Source organism: Protopterus annectens, chromosome 10.part0 (assembly GCF_019279795.1).
Source record: "Protopterus annectens isolate FY-2018-M chromosome 10.part0, PAN1.0, whole genome shotgun sequence".
NCBI lineage: Eukaryota > Metazoa > Chordata > Ceratodontiformes > Protopteridae > Protopterus > Protopterus annectens.
The window spans coordinates 546,289,000-546,309,605 of NC_056744.1; the positions used below are offsets into that span (position 1 = coordinate 546,289,000).

Here is a 20,606-nt window from a genome sequence, read left to right on the forward strand (position 1 = left end):
AATAATAAATAATAGTAACAACAAAGTATACAATATAAGAAACAACAGGGGGGCATGATTAGGGTAATGAAGGAAGATAAAAAGGGTGACAAAGTGAAGGAAAAGAGCACGAAAAGTTAAAAGATAGCAAATGAAAAGACGGGGCACACAGAAGTAAATTATATACAACATATGCAATATGAAGAGATGTCAACAGATTAGTGCACAGAATTAATGTGAGCGAGTGAAAGGTGCATGCCTGGCAGTGTGTGGGATTAGGTGATGCGTCCAGAGGGACAGCATTTGCAATTTGACTAGGACATAAGATGATCTTTAAGATAAGCATGGAATAAGACACAAGAAGTGAGGACTTTAAAGATTTGGAGGGAGAGCCATGCTAGAGTTATGACGGACAGGTATGGCTAATGTGAGGACATCTGGTTCATGGACGATGAAGAAGTAGGCAAGAAGGGTTTAGACTTCTTAGATCATAAATGGGAGGCTGCCTGATGAGGTTGGAGACAAGGGAGGGGCAGAAGTTTTCTTCAAAGAGCTTGTACAGTTGGGATCCAAGTAGAAGGCTGGCATACTGTTGGACAGGAGCCAACTGGTTTTAATTACGAGTGATAAAATTATGTTCATTTCTAGGAAACAGAGTAATGAAATGGCAGACAGAGGTGCTTATAGTCTGGATGGTGGAAGAGGTTTTCTTGACTGCAACCAGTTACTGGTTGGTCTTGAGAGAAAGGGGATGTTTTCAAAGGATCAAAATAGGACAGGAATTTTTTTTCTTACATGTATCTTCCAGGTGAAGTTAAAAGTTCAGCAAGCTACTCTTACTTTCTATGTAATGGGCAGCTTTGACTTTTATTAGAAACTTATTACAGTGTCGTGAACCTCTTTCTCTTTTGATCAGTTTGAGGAAAAAAATACCATGCACATATAAAATGGTAATGGCATATATCAAAAGAAAGTAGTAAAAACAAAGAAGAAAGCAATTAAGTACATGAGTAAGTATAATTCTTAAGGAAAAAGTAAATCCACCATTTATATATATATATATATATATATATATATATATATATATATATATAAAGAGAGAGAGATGCATATAACTATAGACATATACAGAGATATACATACAGATATATAGATATAGGTTTACTATGACAATGTTGAAGTGGATTCGGTCGAATCCATGCTAATGAAGTCCAGAGGCCGAAGGGTGACTATGTCAAACCCGACATTGTTGAAGTACAAATCTTGCCCCTATCTCGACCCATGTTAAAGCCTGTGCAGAGGTCAAATTCGAGATGTACTTTGAAAATGTCAGAATTCGACATTGTCACTTTCGCAGACATGGGTCGATCATTTGACAGAGTCCACTTCAACATTGTCATAGTAAACGTATATATAAACATTTTTATGAATGCATATGTAATGCAGAAGTCTATATAAAAATTCCAGCCTTTTTGCATTGGAATATGAGACGGCACCTTGGCTTCCAGAACTCAAATAACCATCTTTTTATAGCAATAACAGCTGGAGTTACTTTTTCAAGATTATGTCATAATCTGAATGCATATTTACCAAACAGTATTCTACTGTAGGGGTAGCATTTGTTTGTTTCTTCAAAATTCAGTTTGCTTTTAACACTATTTCTTGAAATAGTGATGGGTGGAAAATTCTCAGAATGTGGAAAGGGCTGCCACTCCTGGATTGCACAGCCACAGAAGACACTGTTCAATTCAAATAGGGGCACAAACCCATGATCCACTGGGATCAAAGAATGCCTACCTGACCTGATTGATGGGTGATGGTTCATTTTGAAGTTGTCTTAAATAAAGAAAATAAAGCTCTAACTATTTTAATTCAAAGAAAGCTCTAACTATTTTAATTCAAGTTCTATATTCTTTTGTGGATGTATACAATTAAATGTATACAATTCATGTTCCACTGGGAACTTTATGTTCCTCCATCTTCTTATGGCAGTTAGAATGCAGAACTAAAGCTCTGAACGGTTAATGAGCTGCTTCCTGTGCCCAGAGTTTGATTCTTTCCACCTCCATTTCCTACTGTGTGACTGAGCTTTTGGCTACTATGTAGGAGGATAAACTGTGTCCTGTGCTTTTTTTTAGGTTTATGGATTTCAAGAAGCTGTTTCTCAGATGAGTGAAGTAGACAGTTTGAAAGGTACTTTGAGAATTTTACTGATAGAGGGCCAGTGAAAAGGATTATACTGCGCTCACTCATGAACTTGCTTGCTCAACACACTCATTCTCTCACTCAACCGCTCAATGTTAGCCCCGACTTGAAGGGAAAAAAATCTCGTAAGAGAAGTGCATTATTGTTGGTGAACACTCTCAGATTACAATAGCAGTAATTCCCCATGAAAAGTAGTGATCAACGTTATTTTTTTTTGTTTTTTTTCCCTTCCGGATAGTGAAGCTAGAAGAATTTCACCCTGACCACCTGTAGAGTAGCCAAGTCAAATGCGACTTTCACTGATACACAGATCTAAAAACAGTATTGTGAATAAAGCAGGATCTGCAAATGGCTTTCTTCAACCTAATAAAATGTTACAGAATCCATCATTTGTGAAATTTTATGAAAAAGTTAAATCCAGAAACCTTACAAATTCACTAATGTTCAGGAGTGGCTGATAGTATTCTCTGCAATAGCTTAATGACAAAAACATTCCTCATCTGAAACCAGACCAAGTTATGAGCATAATAAAGTCAGTTGTGGACATTAGCATCAAGTATGTCTGTGAGAATAGAGTAAGGCAGTAATTGCAACAGATTTCAGCTATATGAATCTTATTTACAATTGGGTCTTCTCTGTTTATTACCAAGGGACATACATGTTGGGTACAAGAAAAATGCAGGAAGTGGTGGCCTTTTAGCTGATCTTTGAAAGTGGACAGGTTGGTAACTGTCTGGAGTTTAGACAGATTGTCAGATATATATACAAAAGTTGAGTCATCTACATACTGAACAAAGAATGCATGAACATAGGCTTTGGGGAGGTAACTGATGAAGACATTAAATGGGAGGGCTCCTAAGACAGATCCTTGAAATAGCCAAACAGCAACTGGAAGAAAGGAAGAAACAGCATATTGCCAATTTACAGCTCAATTTCTATTGGTTTTGTAGTTGTTAAACAAGTGGAAGTTGGAGTGTGAGAGACCTGTACACTATATTTTTTGGAGCAGTTTGTCATGCGAGACATTATCAAAAGCTTTGACACATGCAAGATTAATCTTCTTCTTTCGGCTTTTCCCGGTTAGGGGTTGCCACAGCATATCACCTGCCCGGTCATGATTGGCAGTGGAGTTTTACAGTGTCGAGTTGCCAGCCCGGCGCCCAGCCTTCCATAGAAGGTACACACACGCACTCACGCCTAGGCCAATTTAGAGAGTCCAATCCACCTACAGCATGTCTTTGGGATATTGGAGGAAACTGGAGCACCCGGAGGAAACCCACGCAGCCACAGGGAGGACATGCAGACTCCGCATAGAAGGCACCCCAGCTGAGGATCGAACTGGAGAACCTCTTGCTGTGAGGCGGCAATGCAAACCGCCGCACCACCGTGGCCTAATGGTGAAACCATTTTGCCATTGTTTCAATTAAGGTTGACGGTACTGACAAAGTCCAAAAGTGCAGATGATGTGCAATGGTTTGGGTTAAATCCATGCCTTGTATGAGAGAGGATATGGTTATCTGCAAGACAGTGGAGCAGTTCAGTGAAAACACAGATTAGCCAATCATCTTCTTTGTCAGCAAAATTAGAACATTTTACTTTGTCCCAGGGCATCATTTCATGATTCCACAGTTACAATCACAAACATACCTTATCAGATGTCTGCTAGAGCATCACTCTTGCATTTGGATCAGCACACTTTTCATTTTTTGAATGACTTCAACTTAGTAGGGGACATTCTACTGTTAAACTCAAACCATTCCTTCAGTAACCTACACCACAAATGACATTCTAAATTTACAGCACTGTGAAAATGGTTATCTTGTAGGTCCATAGGTACTTGGCTATTAATCGGTGAGGATATTAAGAAGCCTAGCCTTACATCTCTAAGGCTGGCACTTGCATTTTGCAAAATAACCCAGAGAAGGACAAAACAAGGACATGTTGGGCCATTTACTTATTGCCCTTATTTATGAGGACAAGGGATGCTAAGCTGGGAGTGAATTTGCCACCCTAATTATGTTTGAATAGGCTAAGGCAAGTACTTTGGTTTATGTGGACTGGAAGCCGGTTCTATAGAAGTGGTATTCTCTGTGATATATATCTATCCCTTCAACATGGTCTATTTATATTGCAAAAGAGAAAGAGATCCCTTGAGCAGATATTCATGTTAAAATTATACTTGTGAATGTGTAACAGGTCATAAAGGATAGGGTCTGCTGATGCTTTGTACACAAGTCAAGAGATCGACTCTTGGCAAACGACATATTACCAAGAAGAGGGATAAGGCTTTGAGACAGTATGGATAGCTTTTATGGTTAGGCACTTGACTTTTTTCAGTGAGAAAGTATTGCAGTCTTTCCAGCTAAGACAAGTGTTTGGACAGGTATATACGGAAATGGTCATTATGCTCAATGATCGGCATAGTGGGAGACGAGTACAGTGAAATGGATTATATCCCTGGACCTGGACACCATACCCTTTGATACAAGCTGTGTGATGGAAAGGAGTTTCCTCAAAACAGTGGATAAATGGTGATCAGATAAGTCAGTTCCTTGTCTACACAGGTTCCTCCGATATCCAGATTACAGGATCAACTTTCATGGAGGTGTTATCAATGTGACAGTTACAAGAGAAGTCATGCTTGCAGAAGGTTGCAGTTATATACTTCTTGGTAATTAATATAATCTATGGATTTGACACCAACTATTTGTTTGGTAAAGGCCCTTTTGGAAGATCTTGTGTCCACTAGGAAGTTTAGGATGGCATCAAGTTTGCAGGTCAGGTCCAACCATGAACTTTTAACATTTGTTTTGCGCTCCTTTAAGTAAATGCCAAATAGGAGTAGCCTAAGGACTGAACTCAGTGTACACCACTACTGACAGTCTTTTGGAGGTAGTACAGCCTCCCACCACAATTTCCTGGGTTAAATTTTCGAGCCAGTTTGCTATCCAAGGAGTTACATAGGCACGGACATTTAGCTGGGAGTGTTTCACTACAAAGTGTGAGAAGGTGGCAAATAGCTTTCTGAGTTCTGGACAAGTATTGTGTACACATATGTCCTTACCCTTTACTTCAATAACCTTCAAAGATGTCAAACAGGTCAGGTAGGCAGGATCTGCCTTTGATGAATCCAAATTGGCTTTAGACGACAGTTTACAGGTTACTCATGTCCTTATTTCATAATTCCATAAATTATCTTTTCCACAGCTTTACAGAAGAAGCTGGTCAGACTTGTGGTCCAGAATTATCTGTGTCTTTGTGCAAAGAATGTCGGTTGTTGTCCTCCATTTATCTGGCATGAAGCCTGTTAGTAGTTTACAATTAACAACCTCTGTAGGAGGTTTGACAAGTCCTGTTTTAGGGTGGCTGGTGTTTTTGGCCTTGAATAGTGCTTTGAGGACTTGTTCTTTACAGATTTAAAGGAGGGGGTGCCGATACAAGTATACTGTCTGGAAATGGCGAGGTTAAAATTTGAGCTAAATTTGTCTGCTAGTAGACTGGCTATGTCCTCTGGGTCCAGCTATATATCATTTACTATTAGCTCTGCAAAGTGCTGGGTATTGTTTCTGTGGTTTCTAACATAATTTAACAAGGCTTTCTGGAGATCCTTCACTTGGAAAGCTATTTTTTACCTCATATCAAACTTTGCTTGATTTTATCAGGGTCCAGAGGTTCCCTGTCAAGTTTAGCAAGAATGTTTCTGGCATCTTGAGATTTAAAACATACTTTTTCATCCAGTTTTTTTTTCTTTTATTGAACCTATTTACATTTGTGTTCCACCACAGGGTGTTATTTTTTAAATTTGGCATTGTACTCAGTTCAGAGGAGGACAGGTGCATCTATGCATATATTTACATATGAAAATAATTTGGCAGTAATGCATTCTGCATAAACACTATTTTGATTAAGTTGAAAGGGAATTTTGAATTTAACCAGGTAATCACCGAGTTTTAGTAGATTAACCTTAGCATAATCTCTCCACTTGGATCAAATGCTTTAATTTTAGAACTACACAGAAGTATTCACCAAGATGCTACTACAACTTAACTTACACAAATTCTCAAACCAACTTCCTCTGCAGTAAAGAAAGCACCCATTTCTGCCTGAAGTAAAGAAAGCTCTAGCATTAAACATCCATTTACCAAAGATGGAATACATATTTCTAGTAATTGCTCTGCATTCCGTCACAAGCAACAGTGAATAAGATATGTAGGATTGTTTTCCCCAGCTGACCCAGAACCTATCACTGCCTGCTACATGTAACACTGATGACTGATGGCTGGTACAGCCACTTGCTTGCTAGCAATCATTAAGTTCTCCATTGAATTCCTGAATAAAATGCAAAACTAGAAATTCCGGTAGTGCAGAAATCCAATAAAAGAGAAGAAATAAACATTGGAGATTTTAGTAAAGAAAATTAAGCAAATTAAATCACAAATCCATATATTCCTTCATTCAGAACTAATGGATTTTACTCAAAAGTTTTGTTCAAAATTACTGGAATTTCACCAGACCAGACTTCTTAACTTCAAATAACTTCTAATAAAGTTCCAATGGCTGTGAAGTAACACAAACAAATCTGCTATGTAAATTCCATGGTTTGTTTCTAGCATTTTCTAAAATTGGTACAGACATGATACATAGATTTAGCAAGCCTGTTCTTGTTATCCCTGCAAAACCTCATTTGTGATCCTAAAATACTGTCTCGAGACTTAACTTTTTTTACTTAACTTTACCCATTTCACATTTCTATTATATGTAGTAATACATCTCTAAGTACAATATGCATCTAGTGTACTGTGTTTTGTATGTGTTGCATTATGAGCTCAGGTCATAGCTGAAAAGAGGGTCTATGAACAGTTCACCTACATAGCCTAGTAAACACCTATGAACCGAACGACCACAGGGGCCTTTTTAAGCCTAGCCATGCATCCCAAATCTCTGACAAGTTCTGATACCCTTGATAAGCATAAGCATTGGCCTGGGAGATGAACCATTTACAGGTTACCTGTTTGCATCAGAGACATAGGTGCCAAACCAGGGATAAATTTCCAGTTTCCCATCCAATTGTCCAAGTTGCACTTGAATTGGATTAGGGAGGAACTCTGGTTCACATGAATGGGGAGCCTATTTCATAGAGAGGGTAGTCTCTGGGATACATACCTATCTCTCCAGCAGGTCCTATTTATACCACAGGCAAGGTTTAAGTCTTTAGAACAGGTAATTCTGGTTCTGTTTGTTTTGTGGATATGCAGGAGGTCCAGAGTGGGATCTGATAATGCCCTGTATGCCAGGCATAGATCTCTCCTCAAAAGCCTGCAGGAGACAATACAGGGATAGGGCCTTGAGGTGGTCTGCACAAGACACATTACTTATGCCCTGTATTCTTTTCGTGAGGAACTTCTGAGGATGTCCCAGTTGTTGGATATACCTGGTTAGGTATATACCAAAAAGGGCATTGTACTCAATGACAGGTCTGATGAATGCTGAATACAGTAGAACAATGACTTCGTTGGACTTAGATGCCATACCTTTGTTTATAAGTTGCACAACATAGAATGATTTCCTCACCACTGTAGACATGTGATGATCAAAGCCTAGATTACTATTTATGTGTGTCCCTAAATCACTGACTACTGGGTCAACTCTAAGGGGTTTGCTGTCAATATGATAGTTACCAGGGATAGATGACTTCCCAAAGGATACCATTATGCATTTCTTGGCATTTAGTTTTAGTTCATGACTCTGACACCAGTTGTTTGTCTGTGTCAGCCCCTCCTGGGAGAACATTTGTGTCAGTGTGAGATTCAATGGCAGCTCCTAATTTTCAATCATCTGCAAATTTAGTCAGCCAGAGACCACTGACATTGGCCTTGACTTCTGAGAAGTAAATGCCAAAAAGGAGCGGTCCAAGGACTGATACCTGAGGGACTCCACTAGTGACTGGCCTCTTTGTAGAGGTGGACTCCCCAATTCTAACTTCCTCAGTCATGTCTGTGAGCCAGCTGGCTATCCATACTGGGTGGCATACGGGTTTGTACCAAACTTCTTGAGTTTGTCAACAATGCCCAAGTGTGGTATTGTGTCAAATGCCTTGGCCAGGTCAAGGCAGGCAGTGTGAACGATTTTGCCCTCATCCATTGCTTTGGTGACCTTCTCAAAAAAGTCCACCAGGTTAAGTAGGCATGATCTGCCCTTTACGAAACCAAACTGGGTTGGCTCCAGTGTCTGGAGCTTTACTATCTTCTCTATTGATCAACTCCATGATGATTCTTTCCATGGCTTTACATACAAGACTAGTGAAACTTATGGGTCTGTAATTGGCCCACCTTTGTGCAGAGGGATGACTGTTGCCTTTCTCCATTCATGAGGCACAAACCCTGTATGGAGGCTACAGTTAAATAATTTCAGAGGCCCTGATAGGTCATTTTTCATGCTACTTAGAAAGCACCCCGGGATACTGCCTGGGCCCAGTGATGCAGTGTTCTTGGTCTTAGAGAGAGAGCATTAAGGGCCTGTTCCCTAGTGATAATAGTGGGAGTTATATTTGATATTTCCTGAGGGAAGGATGACGGAGAGACAGGAGTAAAGTTGGAGCTGAATTCATCAGCCAGGGGGTTTGCTATATCTTCTGGCTCAGTATAGGTGGCTCCATTTACAATGACTTCTGCACACAATTGTGCATTGCCTTTGAGGTTGTGGACATAGTTAAAGAATGCTTTTTGGTTGTTCTTGGCCTGGGAGGCCAAACTTGCATCATGTTTGGCTTTGGTAAACTATTTATCCTCCGAGTTGTTTGTTAAGTTTAATGAGAGTGCTTTTATCCTGCTGGGTGCTACACCTCCTAATAGTTACCACGATTTTCTTCCTCCTGTTATACATCCGATTGATTTTGTGATTCCACCAGGGTGGCTTGTTTTTTGAGTTAGTTCTGTACTTCATCCAAGGGGGTACAGCTGCCTCTATACAGCTATTAACATGCTTGTACAGGGTTTCTGTGAACAGTTCTGTACAGGCAGAAGTATTTTCAGGACTTATCTTGAAATTTTGTCAGGTTCTCACTGAATATTCTCGGTTTACTTGAGGTCCAGGTTTTATTTTTACTTCAAAGGAGACCACTTTGTGGTCTGACCTTACCAGGGAAGGCATTACAGTAGGGGGTGTTGCAGCACTCTACCATATTAGTGAGGACCAGATCCAGTATGGTTGCACCCCTGGTTGGTGTACTGACTAACTGGTCCAGGGAGTTTGTGTTTTCAAAATCCAGGAATCTCTGCGCATGTACGTTTGACGTCATATAGGATTCCCAGTAAATAGTAGGGTACTTAAAGTCACCCATGAATATGGTATTAGGTTGGATGGTTAGGGCTTCTAAAGTTTAAATACATGGTATGGGTTTCCTGGGTCATACACGGAGACCTATAGCTTGCAAGGAAGTGGTATTGGCTTTTACCTACGGTGATTTGAACATGGAACAGCTCAAGTGCATTGTCCTGTTTGACCAGCCTTGAAGTATATTTATTTTTGATGTAAACAGAGAGACCTCCACCTTTAGTCCCTGCCTGTGAAGCAGCTGGTCTAAACGTGTGGAAGGCATTATAACCTTGCACTGTTGGTGTACTCTCCGCATCTTTAAATCACATCTCAGAGACCGCACAGACATCAGCATTCTCTAGGGTAGAGAGAGCTTCCAGAGAGTGGAGTTTTTTTGTTTTGGCTCCTAGCATTGAGCAGTAATACCTTTAGATTTTCTTGGCTTTGATTTGCTATGTCAGAAGTAGGTTCAGTTTGGCATTGCCTAAAAAAGGCACTACGGGGGAAGAAAATGTTTTAGCTAATATTTGAAAGCCTAGAGATGAGAGGTGCAGACCATCCCTGGCAAAGCAACGTGGTCTGTTGACCATCTCCTTCTATGCTGACAAATACTGCACCCCCTTAAAATGACACCAGAAACTAAGCCACTTGTTAAAGCCTATCATCTTTCGTTCATATTGTGGCATCATCCTTGGAGAAGGTAAAATGCTGCTCAATGCTAGGCTCATACCAGCCTCAGACACATTCTGAAAGCTCTATGATGTCTCTCTTCACATAGTCTAGAGAGGTATGTCTCAGGTCATTTACTCCCATATGGACTATAACTTGAGTCATACTGGTAATTGTGACCCAGTGACCTGAGTGCATGTGTAATGTGGCGGATCATAGCCCCCTGATAAGTAACTGACCGTAACTTTCTCTTAACTCAGCATGGTGAGAGGGACATCAGTGTGTCTCACAATGGAGTCTCCAATGACTAGAATGTTGGATTGTGTGGTGACTTGCCTTATGGGCTTAGAGGTAGAGGCTCCATGAGATGTAGCTCTATGTGTTGATGTGGGTGTTTTGAAAGAGTGCATTTGGGGCTGCTGAGGGTATTTTTTACTTTGTCTAGGAGGTCTTTGTGGTTTAGGAAGGTTACATGTAAGCACCTCAGTATATGCGGGTCTATATGTCTGCTTTGAATTGTGCATGATGGGTGCAGCATGTGTACTACTGACAACCTTATTGACATTAGGAGTACTTTTATGTGAGAGCTTTACCTACAGTGACGTTGTGTAAATACATCTACCTTATCAATTTGTTTGAGAATTAACTGGTTTTTAGTAAACATGAGGCAACTTCTACATTGCCTCAGGATGCCCATATCCATCAAGTCAGTAATGGAGACAGTAGGAAAGTTCATATACATGGCAGACACTTTTTTATTGATTAGACTGTTGGGAGTGAGAATATCAATCACTGTCAGAGGTATCCGGTTTGCAACTATGTGGACAGTGCTTGTCACTGCAAACTAGTTGTCCTGTGTGCAATTAGTTATTGGAGAAATTTCAATTGTGCTTTTACAGGAAAACTGCCACTCGTCTGAGACTGTACAGAGCACTGCTAAATACTTGAGGAGAAACTGATTTGTAGACCCTGAAAATTTAAGTATGAAGTATTTAGGCAAGTATTCTGAAGTAAGAAATAAAGCAAGCAGTACTTACTGAAAACAAAGAATTAGCTTGTCAAGAATGATGAAAAAAGAGGGGAGTTGCATAAATGGCTACTACCTGGGCTACTACTAATGCTGGTCTAACCACAGCTTCACTCTGTTGGGATGCAATACTCCTTTGCTTCTTCTCTCAGCAGAAGCATAATGTTAGCACCAAGCCCAAGAAGAGAAGCAGGCCACGGCCTGTTTGGTGATCCACAGTCTTGTCCCAGATGATGTTGAAGGTTTATAGCCTTTTTCTGATAGATGTCTCAAATAGCAAACAGACTAATCAAGTAATTTAAGCACAGACACTCGCTCTCCAACAACAAAGAGTCCGGAATCCATGCACTCTGCTCCTACTCCCACCAGTATCAGAATATAAGCAAAGATTCCAAGCTGTCACCTACAAAGCAGTTTTTAAGCTTTCTGGTGATCAGCAGTCTCCAGGAAATAATGTCACTTTACTCCTTGTCTCACCAGGAGAAAACAGAAGCACTAATCCCAAAATGACTACTGAGAGGCAAAATGTGGGCTCTCCAATAACTGGTGGTCTTGCAATAGGTGCTTAAAAGGTACGATGACACATAAATGCACCATAAATTAAATTGAACTACTACAGCAAAAGCAAATTGTTAATATAACTATTTATATCAAAACATATTAGCAATGGTATTATGCAGGAATCAAATATCTACTGTAACTGTTGAATGGTTAAGTTTCAGTAAGAAAATAAAACAACAAAATACAAAAGTCAACAGCTTTTTATGACAAGATAGTCTATATTACATTTACTAGAACAAGGATGCCATTTAGGAGAAAAACTATGCTAGGCAACAATTTCAAGCAACAAATATCAAAGACAGACCTAGAGGTTTTCAGAATCAATTCTGCATCTATGGAGTAGTCAGTGATTGTCAAATATCACACACAGAATACTTTTCAGACTCCTAAAACAAGTCCACTACTGCTCAGGACTTTATGTCCCACAAAATGGAGGTACAAAGCCCTGTTTTATTCAAATATTTCTCAAATGCCATGGGGTGGGGTCATACATGCATTATCCTGTTGCACTGCATCCTAATCATTTACTCTTGCCAAAAAGGTCCCACTCCCTTATCCTGTTCCACTCATACACATGGCAACATTATTGTATACAGTGGGTCCCATAATATAAACCATGGGACTCCAAGGTCATGCAAACAACTGCTGTAACTGCCCAGTGGTATACAAACCCTAGTTGTAATTGCTATGGTTGCAGTGATCCCCTCCAGTTCTATTATAATGCTCAATATGCAGCATTAAGTAATGCGATAGCTATGTCACAATGTAGGCACCTTCTATCTCTTTGTACAATACAGGTAAACCTGCTACTACAAACTAACTTTTCACCCCTCCCCTGGTGATGCCCAGCACCAGCTTCCCCTCATTAGCATAGTATGGTAATGAACACTGTAGTGCCTGCATAGTGACTAAGATTCATGAATCACAGTAATTTATGCCAGTAGAGAATGAGCACTATTGTACAAGGGAGTGGAGAACTGTTCATCATCATGACACTGGGTATTAGCACTATTGTGCAAGCAAGGCAGCTGAACACTGTTCATTATCATGACACTGGGGTATTAGCACTATTGTGCAAGTAAGGCAGCCAAATGCTGTTCATTATCATGACACTGGGGTATTAGCACTACTGTGTAAGTAAGTAAGGCAGCCAAATGCTGTTCATTATCATAACACTGGGGTATTAGCACTACTGTGCAAGTAAGGCAGCCAAAATGCTGTTCATTATCATGACACTGGGGTATTAGCGGTACTGTGTAAAGAAGGTAGAGTACTGTGCCTTATAAGTAGCTTCTACAGCCACTTAGTAAGACAGGTTATACAGTGAGTAGCTGCCTTGTACAACAGCTTTGTGCATTGCTATTAGTCTTTACAAAGTTACCGCCAGTTCCAAGCACAGCAGTGCATTATCATATCAGGCAATCCTGTGTGCCATTCAAGAAAACTAGGACAGTCACTCTGTATTCCCAGGGAGAACCTTTGAATCATGATAGTGCAGGCAGGCATTTCAGAGACAGTGTATAAAATGCACTTCAACATTTATGCATGATCTTTGTGAATACCAGGGCCCATTTTACTTTTTTTAGCACCTGATCATTTTTTTCCTCGTATTGTCTTCTTTCCCTAACAACTCCTGCTTCATACCCTTTGATGCAAGTGTAAAGGATCATCTAGCTGGATAACGTTTAAGCACTATTGGCCAGTTCTGGCAAATGACTACACTACACCACATACTGAAAGAAATTAAACGATTTATTGCTGGTTCTTTAGTCTTTGATAGTGGAGAACGTTACTATGTTTTTGAAATTGCTGTGCATACAGACACACTTAAGCGGATAAAATAAATTTACTGTGAATGGCATGGCACTATGGTATAACAAGCAGATGTCGGATATGTCTAAACAATAAGTCCTTCAGCATAAAAAGAAAACTAGCCATTAATTACACAATGTATAAAGTAAACTAGTAACTACAGAACAAAGAATATATGTTAAATACCAGTACAAAATGTCCAAAGACATTTGTAGCAAAAACCTCTTGTAGTCCATCCTGTGTGAGCTTGTCCTCTTGTGTCAGAAGTCCTTCTCCAGTTGCAAACATCCTAACCACTTTTCTATGACAGAACAAAAAAAGAAACTATGAGTATTTGTTTTTGTGTACACTCTTCATGTTCTGTAATTGTACAGTTGAAAATGCAGTACAGATATTGTTTTACGTTATCAGAAATCTTATACTTCTCAGAAAACTATGTATATTAGCTTTATGGCCAAAACTACTACTGTAGGTACGAGATCAATCTTTAATACATTCTTAGGGACTGAGAACCACCTAGGTCAAAAATGAATGGCTCTGGCAATTACCGGTGAGAAAATATTTTGTAAAATGGTACTGTTTTCCAGCAAAGGTAACACAGTATTATTAAATCAGACTTCTGCAGTAATACGTTTACACAGGAAAAAGTGCTACTGTGACTTACTATAAAGGCACACACAGGATCACAGGAGAGTACTAGTCTAGCAACCCTAAAGGACCTTTTTAAGCCTAGCCATGCTCCCAGAAATATTAGTAATGTATAAGGGGGTATACAGAACTCTAGTATACATGAACAAAAAAGCCAGCACCTTGGAAGCATGAAGCATAAAGATTTATTAGAACCAGACTGGTTTCAGCATAAAGCTTTCATCAGTGGTACATCTCAAATGGCAGTGATAACCCTGCAATAAATACTTAATTTAATTAGGTATCCATGACATAATTTCCTGTCCAGGACAAAACAAAATTGTTCTGATACCAAATCCTAGGCAGAAAAAAACAATGTGGAACCACATAAAAATCTATGTAGAATAAAACTTTTATTCCACTTAGTACTTGTCATTAATATTTTAATATGCTATTTATAATTCTCTGTTTAAGAACTGTTATACTCTTATGTACAGAGTCCTACCTAATGGTATCCAACTCATGATAGGACGGGAAAGTGTTACAATTTATCATTTAATCCAGGTGGGAAGAGGCCACCAAATTTTACAATCCAGTTCCTTTCCTTCATGTTTAATATATTATGCCACCCTGTTTTGAAGGATCCATTGCCTGATATTTTGTCAAATACTGTAAAAGTGAATTTCGCTGTATGGTGAATCAGTGAATGTCTATAAAGAGCATTGGTGGCTCTGGCATTCCTAATATCCCCTAAATGTTCTGACATTCGAAATCTAAATTGTCTAGAAGTTTGGCCCACATAGAAAGCTTGACAAGTGAAAGTGGCCAAATATATGACCCAATCTGTTCCACAGCTGGCGAAGCAGTTAATATTGTACAATTGTCCACTATTTTTACTGATAAAGGTTTTAGTCTTGAAAACATGTTTGCAAAAGGTGCAATGTCCGCAAAGGTAAGAGCCAACCAATTTCCCCCCGGTTAGTGTTGTTTGGTGATAAGTTGCATCATAATGCATGATTTTTTTGTAGTGAGAAAAATGGGAACCCAAAGTTTTTCCCCGCCTGTAAGAAAATAGGCATTTGTCCCCCAAAATGTCATCCAATTGTACATTGGTCTTCAAAATGTTACAATGTTTGTCAATGACATCGACAAGATGTGCTGTATTTCTGCCAAATGTGGTGACCAATCTCAAGGTGTCCTTGTTATCCTTCCTAGTTTGATGTTTATATTCTAATAAGGTATCTCTGGATTGGTTTTTAGCCCATTGCATGGCCAAGTTGACATTCTGTTTGCCATATCCCCTAGCTAAAAATCTGTTAGCTAAATCATGATGGGATTGTGCAAGATCCTGCTGTGAAGAGCAAATTCTCTTCAGACGCAAAAACTGGGATTTTGGAATGTTATTAATGGTATGCTTGGGGTGGAGACTGGTGGCATGTAACAGGCTGTTGTATTGTGGATATTTTCGATAAACAGTAGTACGTAACGTATTGTCTGCTTGACGCTGTAGATGAACATCCAGAAAATGAATCTCATTTATGTGATGACTAATTGTGAATTCAGCACCCCATTTATTTCCATTGAGATATTCAATGAATTCCTCCAGATATTCACTGCTACCTTTCCATACAAGCCAACAGTCATCCAAAAATCATCTCCATATGTCTATCTCTGGCAGATACAAATTATGCAGGTCATTGTATATGATGTGCTCCTCCATATATCCCATATATAAATCAGCATATATTGGGGCAAAAGATGCCCCCATTGCAGTACCTTGAATTTGCCAGTAGCACTCATGTTGGAACTAGAAGACATTTTTAGTAAGGACATGCTCGGCCATACAAATAAGCAATGTGTTGAAACCTGGGCTATAGATGTTAGTCTTGTTTAACCAAAATTCTAATGCTGTTAATCGAGCCCAATGTGGAATGCTGGTGCAGAGTGATTTAACATCCAGGGTACACATCAACCAATGCGGTTCCAATTGAGACTCGGATACAATTTGTAAAAATTCTGTCGTGTCCTTTAATCTGGCTCTGATATATGGCAAAAGTGGTTTCAAATATTCAGTCAAAAATGCAGACAAAGGCTCCATGAGGGAGCCTATGCCCGAAACAATAGGCCTGCCTGGTGGCGTATTCAGAGATTTATGAATTTTGGGCAGCAAGTACAAATACTGTTAACCTGGATCATTGACCATTAGTTGTTTGGTTTTAACACTGATAATTCCCTCCTCAACAGCTTCCTGCAAAACACTGCCAATTTCTTTTTTAAAGTTTGGAATTGGGTCTGTGGGCATGTTCATATAATGCTATACAGAACTCTGCCACGAGTGGTCAAGCATTTACAAGTGACCTTTTTCTAACATAGACATAGGTGCCAGACCAGGGGTAAATTAGCGATTCACTATCCACTGGATTTAACTTTCACTTGGGTGGAGGGGTTGGCTCAAAGATACAAAGTTTGAGTCTGACGTCTAGTTATTGGCTAGGCTTGCAATAGTCTGTACACAGATAGGTTCATAGGCAAATACTAGGCTAAGTGCATGGAAGAACACTGCTCACATGAATGGAAAGCCTGTTCCACAGAAGAGATGGCCTTTGAAAAACTTGCCCTTCTCTCTCTCGCTCTCTTTCCAGCATGTCCTGTTTACGTCTAGGTTTGGGTCCTTGGATCCAGTGTTTCTGGTGCTATTTGTTTTGTGGATGTGCAACATGACCATTAAGACTGGATCAGCGGATGATTTTAGGAAAGGCAGAAGTCGCCTCTCAGCAGCCTGTAGGAGACTGAGTTTAAGGAGCTTTAAAGCAGTCCACATACGACTTGTTTTCTATACCAACTGGGAATGAGTCACATTTTCAGCAGAGGCCTGGAAAGAAAAGCTCCACAAAGGTTAGCACAATACCTGAAATACACAAGTTAAAAAGTACATTATAAAATAAGTAGCAGCTGTTGTATGCTAAGACAGAAAAATAAGCATAGAAAATTATGCAATATAAAACAACTTGTGAAAAAGATGCAATGCAGTTGTAGGACACATCAAACAGTTATTTGGTTGCAGTCATACAGTAATTAAGAAAATAAAACACAAGTTGAACCTTGAATATAGAAAATAACTGTTGTCAGTTAGCACAGTGCTTTCAACATATGTACCCGTTTACTATACGAATATGTACCATTGTGGAAGGCTAACCAGGGTCTGAACAATTACATAACAGAGATCTGTTTAAATGTGACCCAAGGTTTTTTTTTTTAGTAATTGTGGTTTTCTATGGTCCTAATCTCAAGGGGGATAGAATTCCATGTTTTTGCAACATAAGTAGAATAGAAGGATTCTCTAGTGGTAAATTTTTGCTTTTGGTAATGTTGACCAATGCTTTGTTGGTGGATCTTAGTTGGCATTGGTTAGAATACATGTTAAGAAGGCTCTGTAGTGCAGAAAGTTCGTTGGGCTTATATACGAATTGGTGGGCCATTGTAAGTTGGTTATATGCGAATAGGTTAGGTAATTCTAGCCAAGATGATTGCTCGATTGTTAGGCAGTGATGTGTACTGGAGGATGAGTCCGTCACAAATTTAGCTATTTTGTAGTAGAAGCTGTTAATGGGGGAGGCATAGAACAGTGTGTTGATTAGGTGGGTTCTAGTGATGGTAGATTTACTATTGTTGGTGAGGTACTTTTTGCATCTGTATAGGGTTCCAAGCTTTTTGTGCACTTTTATATTGACTGTACAACAAGCATATCAAATTTCATGTCGTGATCTTATGGTAATTCCTAGCAGTTTGGTGTGTTGGACAGGTGTGATAGGGGTGTTGTTAGCGGAGTATATTGTGAATGGGGTTATGGGGTCTAAGGCTCTTATGGGATGGAATATCATTAGCTGTTTTTTTTTTGGGGTCAAGTATTAGTTGAGAGTTGGCTAATCAGGTTTTCAACAGCGGCAAAGGATTCTTGAGTTAATTTTTGGATTTGAGGAAGCGATGGGGTGGAACAGATTAGTGTGGAGTCATTGGCGTACAGGACAAGGGTGGCATGATGGTTGGCTTTGTGAAGTTGGTTGGTAAAGATACTGAAGAGAAGTGGACCGAGGATGGATCCTTAGGAGACCCCTAGGGTGACAGGTAGGCAGGGGGAAAAATAATTTTGCCATTTTGCTGCCTGTTGGCGGTTAGCTAGATAGTCCTGAAACCGAGCAAGAGTGGAGTGGCTTAGATTAAGATCAGAGAGAGCAGTTACGAGTTTGGCATGGGAGATGGTATCTAAGGCCTTGGGGAGATCTAGGAAGACAGTGGAGACATGGTTGCTGTTGTTGCGATGTTGATTCATGGTACTGGTAAAGCTGATAAGGGTTGTGGTAGTACTGTGATTGGGACAGAATCCGCACTGGGTTTTGGTCAGAAGATGGCTGGTAAAGAGACAGTCCATTATTTGGGAATGTACACATTTTTTCAAGGATTTTTGACAGGGGAGATAGAATTGCAATGGACATTAATTAGATAGCTCCACTGAGTTACCAACTTTGTGAAGTGGTATTATATGTGAAATGTTCCATAGAGAAGGGATGCATTGCTCTGACAGCGTGCAATTGATTAGCAAAAAAAAAAACAGGATATGAGATTGCTTTGGCTGCAATCTTAAGGTATTCTGCAGGTAAGTTAGCAGCCAGAGCTGTGGTTTTATTTAGATGTTTGTATATTATTGCTAGTAGGGACTGGTTGTAAGGAGAAGCAGTTTGGCTAATAGATGAGGATAACAGGATTGGATCTGAAGTTGGAGAATGATTACTGGTGAAGGCTAAAATGGATTTGGTGAAGTATTCATTGAATTGGGTTGCAATATTATTGGTGATGGTATCAAAGTTTGGGGGTGGAGTACAAGTATTTCCTGGCTACATGATTTTACTAATGGTAGCCCAGGACTTTTGTGGCTTATTTCTGTGTCTAGACTGGATGTTTGTACAGTGATTCTTTTTTGTCTGACTTAATTTTTTAGCTTTGTTCCTTAGTTCCAGGAATGCCTGTATTGCCATACATCCCATGCTTTACCTCTTTGTTTTAGTAGTAGTCGAGTATCTTTGGTAAGCCAGAAAGCATAGCTGGATTTAGTTCTAACAGTTCTGATAGGGGTGAGTTGATTTAGAATGTTAAAAAAGGTGTTGCTGATGTAGCCAACCACACTGGCCAGGGAGAGAAATGAGAGTGGTCTCCAATTGCATTGATTTAGTGCAGATATGAAGTCTTAAGTTTTGAAATTCTTTGTATACCGTATTTGTTGGAGGGTGGTGGATTTTATAGGGTTCATTTGGCTTCTTATTACAAAGGTGGGTAAGGTGGTCGCTGAAGGTGTCTGGAAAGCAGCCGGAGAGGTAGGGTTTAGGTGGCCAGTTAGTCAGGGTCCAATCTAGGATGAACTCCTTTTTAAAATCTTTATCCATTTGGATTGTGTTTTTATTAATCAAGTGAAAACATGTATGTTAATGTGGTTGGAGGGGTAGAGTGAGAGGACCAGTCAATATTTACGTCTCCTATTAAAATTTTCTTGGAGGAGGTTTTGGGAAGCCCAGTCTAGAATCGGTTGTACTGTATTAATGTCACTGTCGGGGGGGGGGGGGTATATAGGTGTCGATTATATTTAGGTGTTTTTTTCTTTATCGATTTTTAGCTTGCTGAATATAGTTTTGGAATTACCGAACTTTAGTAGGTTGTTGACTAGCATATCAATAGTCAGGCTATTTTTAGAGCCGTGCAATACCCCCCCTCCCCGCTTTTGGATGTTCTGTCTTGTCTGAGAACATTATACCCAAGGGGGATAAATTCATCGTCATTGATTTGTGGTTTTAACCAGGTCTCTTTGAGAACTATGTCAGGGGAGTAAAGGGCCAGAGTTGCATGGAATTCTGATATTTTATTCAGAATGCTTCTTATATTTATGTTAAGTATTAGAAGGTTAGTGGGTTTCCTGGGGGGGGGGGGGTTTAGAATGTTAGTCATCTGGTTGCAGGGGGGGGTTGTAGGGCTAGGATTTGGGTGTACGTCGCTGTAGAGTATAATTTGAGGTGCTATTTGAAAGATAATTTTTACGTATTTTTCTGTAAATGTGGTGTAGTTTGTGGAACTGTGGGTGCGTAATTGGTGTTGGAGGTACTGTGAATAAGGCAAAAATCAAAATCTGAGGGGTTGTAAATTGATGGTGATATTAATAGTAAAATTATTTTTTCTTGGGTGGCGAATGGGTAGGTGGGGAAGCTAGTCTGAGGATTTGTGTTACTAATGTGATGGTAGAAGGTTAAGTGTGCTGTAATGTGATGGTAGAAGGTTAAGTGTGCTGTAATAGTTAAAGTTAGTTATAAGTGTTAGTGAAAGCATTTTGTCCTGAGAAGGTGAATGGGAAATGTAGGGATCCTACATA

At 39.6% G+C, this 20,606-nt stretch overlaps 1 protein-coding gene across 2 annotated transcripts in view; it reads right to left on the reverse strand.

Moving 5' to 3' along the window:
- Positions 1-20,606, reverse strand: part of HSD17B7 (hydroxysteroid 17-beta dehydrogenase 7) — a 306,654-nt gene that overhangs the window by 136,755 nt on the left and 149,293 nt on the right. For both annotated transcript variants that reach the window (XM_044085404.1, XM_044085405.1), the window contains exon 4: positions 13,754-13,868. In XM_044085404.1, the coding sequence (XP_043941339.1) occupies positions 13,754-13,868 (115 nt within the window). The remainder of the gene's footprint in view (positions 1-13,753; positions 13,869-20,606) is intronic.